The following is a 3,990-nucleotide window of genomic DNA, read 5'->3' as shown; positions in this document are numbered from 1 at the left end:
AGGAGACTACAACTTTGAGACCGTTGAAAATTTCCCTTATCTAGGGTTGAAATAACCACTGGAAACAGCTATGACGTGAAATCCACGCACGGTTGTTGGTTGCCAACAAAGCCTATTTCTGCTTACAAAAACTATTTCGCTCGAAACATCTTACCGTAGAGTTAACGCTCTTACTTTACAAGGTTATGATCTTGCCAGTCCACATGTATTCCTCGGAGACCTGAATTCTTAGCAAAAAAACTGCGAACACTTGCCCGCGTTTGAGAGAAGAATCCTCCGAAGAATTTTTAGCCTACATAAGGACGAAATCTATGAGTGATACCATGACCGTCTGGTTGTGGATAAAATCCTGCTCACCTAATCCTTATGGAGCCTGGAAAGTCTATATATCTATGTTAAAAAATGAAGGCGAGGCAGACCCTGCCTGAGATGGAGCGATGGCGTAGGTGAGGACACTAGACAACTTTTAGGGTTATCGAACTGGTGGACTTCGGAGTTCCTTCCTTCTAAACCGGATACTGGTTGTTGTGCCGTACAAATACAAATTGCTATTATTCGAAGGATTTTCGAGTGCTTGTATGGTCCGGCTAGAGCAAAAATCTGGATGGTCGGGCTTGGTAACGAGATTGACCCACTCGTCGAAATTGAAGGCCTTGAGTATCTTGAGCAGTCTGTTCAGTGATGGCCATTTGTGCCGGAAGACTCCATAAGGCGGTCGAGTATTGCTGTTTTCAAATGACCATACCTATATATTTTCTGTATGATTTGTTTCTGTCCGAATGAATCCATTGCTTATCAAACGTCGATACATCTTTCAGAATCTACAGAAGGGTAGAAGATAGGAAGGCAACATCACCCCGAAACTTACCTGATAGGATTCCGTACTATTCCTAGCGCCCAATTTCTAGTTGGCACCACTGCTGCATTAAAAAAAAACAAATACAAGTCAAAAACTAGAAGCTCGGCGCTTCAGATATAAAAAGGTTTGGTATACTGAGTGGACATTTGCCCCATTTGTACCTAGCTCGTAATTTATATTATGCCAGACTATTCACTTTAGTGTAATATTCAGATTCCATCTTAGATTGCAGTAAATTTGCATAAAAGAGACAAGTTTGACCAGGCCTGAAGAGTGCGTGGTGTAAAGGGAGGAATTTTGCCCGGGTCCGGAGTTTCCTCAGGAACCTGAGAAAGAATTTCAGTGAAAAGAAGGGAAGGGCTTGCCCGCACAATATTCTCCCCAGTATAATTTTTATCCCGATTCCTGTTTTCCACATGATTTTTACATCCCGGAATTTCTGCCTACGGCCTGGCGATACCTTATCCGCCAGCTCAACAGGTTGTGGTGGCCGGGACACCTACTCCGTATTGGTGAGGTTAAAAAGTTTACAGGAAAAAGAAGACCTGGCAGACCCTGCCGCAGATGGGGTGATACCATAGGCCAAGAGGCCAGAAAACTTGTAGGGGCATCGGATTGGTGGAGGTCGGCGCTAAAGCGAGGATACCTGGAGTTCCTTACTAAGGCAGGTCTAGACTGGATATCGGTTGTTGTGCCGTTGGTGATGATGATTATATAAGTTTAATATTGAATGAAAAGATTTGATTCGAATCTTGGTCGCAAAAATTAGTGAATAGGCTAGAAAACTCCATGTTATTGTTGTGGTTTCGAATTTGATTAACCAAAATACACAGAACTAATTGCTACTATCGAATCTAAGCCGATACCAGTAAAAACTGGCTTAATTGAGGAAAAGGAATATAAGTCACTACATATTACCAGAGATCCGCAGATCCTTCAGATTATAAACTTGTTTTTAATCTTATTTCTTCTTATTTCTGAAGTTAGATAAAAGGAAAAGCTACAAATGCTCACAAACAACTGTAGCATTGTCATTTTTCGATAATTTATTTAAGAATGAAATCAGATATTCCGTAAATTAAAGGGAAATTTCGAATAGAAAATGTTAAAGCACTTTTAAGCAAGTTCACGATTTGCAAAAGCATTTTATGCCTCGAATATATGGAGAACCCATTCAGTTTGCGAATAACTAAATTAAAAAATGCATAATTTTACACTTTTATCGTCACAGTAGTGAGGGTGTTGATTATAGCTCGTTATCACTCATGTATCAAACGCAGCGTAATCGATGTAAATATTTCCTATATAACACGGAAGCAATCAATTCAAATTTAGCGTTGGTTGCTAAGTAAATAAACAGAATATTCTAATTTAAGCCACTGGAATCTGAGAATTTTAAAAACACTGATCACTCCACCTTATCAACTTATCTGTAGGGAAGATACACATAGTCACTGTAAGAGGAATCGTTACACAAAATTCCAAAATATCTTTAATTTATCGATTTTTATTTTTTCCTGTTTTTATGTTTTTCATAGTTAGCTATAAAAAAACTTACTAAGTCTAAAGGAATTTTTATGTTTCAATTATTTTATCCGTTAATATTTTAAGATTCTAATCTAGTCACAATAATAACATTAACTTTTATAATTAAATATTTTTTAAATAAAATACTTGACGATTTCGAGGTGTTGTTTGGTTTTCTTTTCCTAAATATAAAATTGTTTTTTTGGTTTCCGCTCCGAAATTTTGGGGTAGTTTACTTTGCTAGCCTGCCGTGTCCTTGTTGTACTCCCGGTAAATCTAAGAAGCAATCAGTCGCCTGCACGGCTCACTTTTTCTGCTTCATTTTCTCCATCTCCTTGCGCACCTTAAAACCTCGAAAACTGGCCTGGATTTTTGTGGCTGCATCCGCTGCAATCTTCTGCCTCTTACGAACTAGGAAACCACGGACACCGGCTTGAATTTTGGTAGCGGAACGATCCTCCACGGATGCTCCTTCACTGTTGGTATTCCTGTCCGTTCGGGGTTCGGGGCCATTTCTGTTTTCCATTTGGCGACGATGGTGGCGACGACGGTTGGGTTTCTGTCTTAACTGCTTCCGTACCCGGTAGCCTCGAAATCCGGCCTGAATGATGGTAGCAGCACAGTCTTCCGAGAAGGCGGAGTCTGGCGAACTGGGGTGTATATGCATTTCAATGCTCGTTTTACTGTTTTTTATTGTGCCCGGTCTTGAACCCGCGACTTGATGCTTTCAAGCTCTATCCGAAGCGTAAGCGGAATTAGTTAGTTGAACTCAATGAAAGAAGTATCTTTAAGGATGGTTTGTGTGGTTTGATATTACTTTTATGCACCGAGTTTTTAATGCTTGCGAACTGCACGAAATTTAGATCTTGACTAAAAATTTTACAGAATATCTAGTGGCTGATCCCATCAGTGGAGCTCGGAAGCACGTCAGAGTTTTTCCGCTCTGTGCCAGTGGTAATGCGATGGGCATTGGAACACTCTCCCGATACATCTTCCTACAAAATAATGCTTCTAAATTTAATTGTGATGAGAGATAACTTTCGATTTTCTACGAAAAAGAGATTGATTCGTTTTATCTCAAATGCAAATTAAGTTTTTTTCCATTCAAAAAACAAGCATTGTTTGAGGAAAGGTGCCAATTAGCTCATGAAACGCATGGCTGCGATCCGGAGGTAATTAAATTTTAGAGCGTACTAGGAGCGTTAACAGCTCTCTTCTCTGGTTGTATCCAAAGATATCGGTCACTAATCACTGGGTAGAAGTCCGTGATTCCGAACTATTTGACCTAGTTAATGGGCTAACGACTACTGGAAAATCGACCTTTTCTTTGAACAAATTCTTTGGTTATTTGTCGGTCGTTTTCTTGGGGCAGACTTATTATTATTATTTATTCATATAAATTATTAATCAGCAATAAATGAAAAGTTTCTATTTTAACTTTCTACAAATAACACTTCCCGCGCGAAAATTGGGCAGGCACAGGAGCAGGGGGCCCTGAGTGGTAGTTTAAGGTTCAACAAGAAATATAATAAACCGGATTTCCAGCTTGTTGGAGACGAAGGTGAGTACCTCGAAAAAGAGCCGCGGCTCCCTAATACATATTA

The 3,990-nt window shown here is 39.7% G+C and overlaps 1 protein-coding gene across 1 annotated transcript; it reads right to left on the bottom strand.

Moving 5' to 3' along the window:
* Positions 1-2,346: 2,346 nt before the first annotated feature.
* On the bottom strand, positions 2,347-3,268 carry LOC119651186 (IQ domain-containing protein N). The gene has a single exon (XM_038054623.1). It carries the CDS (start codon positions 3,051-3,053, stop codon positions 2,691-2,693), a length of 363 nt encoding a protein of 120 aa, XP_037910551.1. The 5' UTR covers positions 3,054-3,268; the 3' UTR covers positions 2,347-2,690.
* Positions 3,269-3,990: the final 722 nt, after the last annotated feature.

The sequence above is a fragment of the Hermetia illucens genome, chromosome 3 (genome assembly GCF_905115235.1).
Source record: "Hermetia illucens chromosome 3, iHerIll2.2.curated.20191125, whole genome shotgun sequence".
NCBI lineage: Eukaryota > Metazoa > Arthropoda > Insecta > Diptera > Stratiomyidae > Hermetia > Hermetia illucens.
The sequence above is the reverse complement of the archived record's forward strand: the minus strand, read 5'-3'. Positions and strand labels throughout refer to the sequence as shown.

Bases quoted from the DNA above. Each gene is read 5' to 3' on its own strand.
- LOC119651186 (XM_038054623.1), bottom strand. From the start codon at position 3,053: ATGCATATACACCCCAGTTCGCCAGACTCCGCCTTCTCGGAAGACTGT.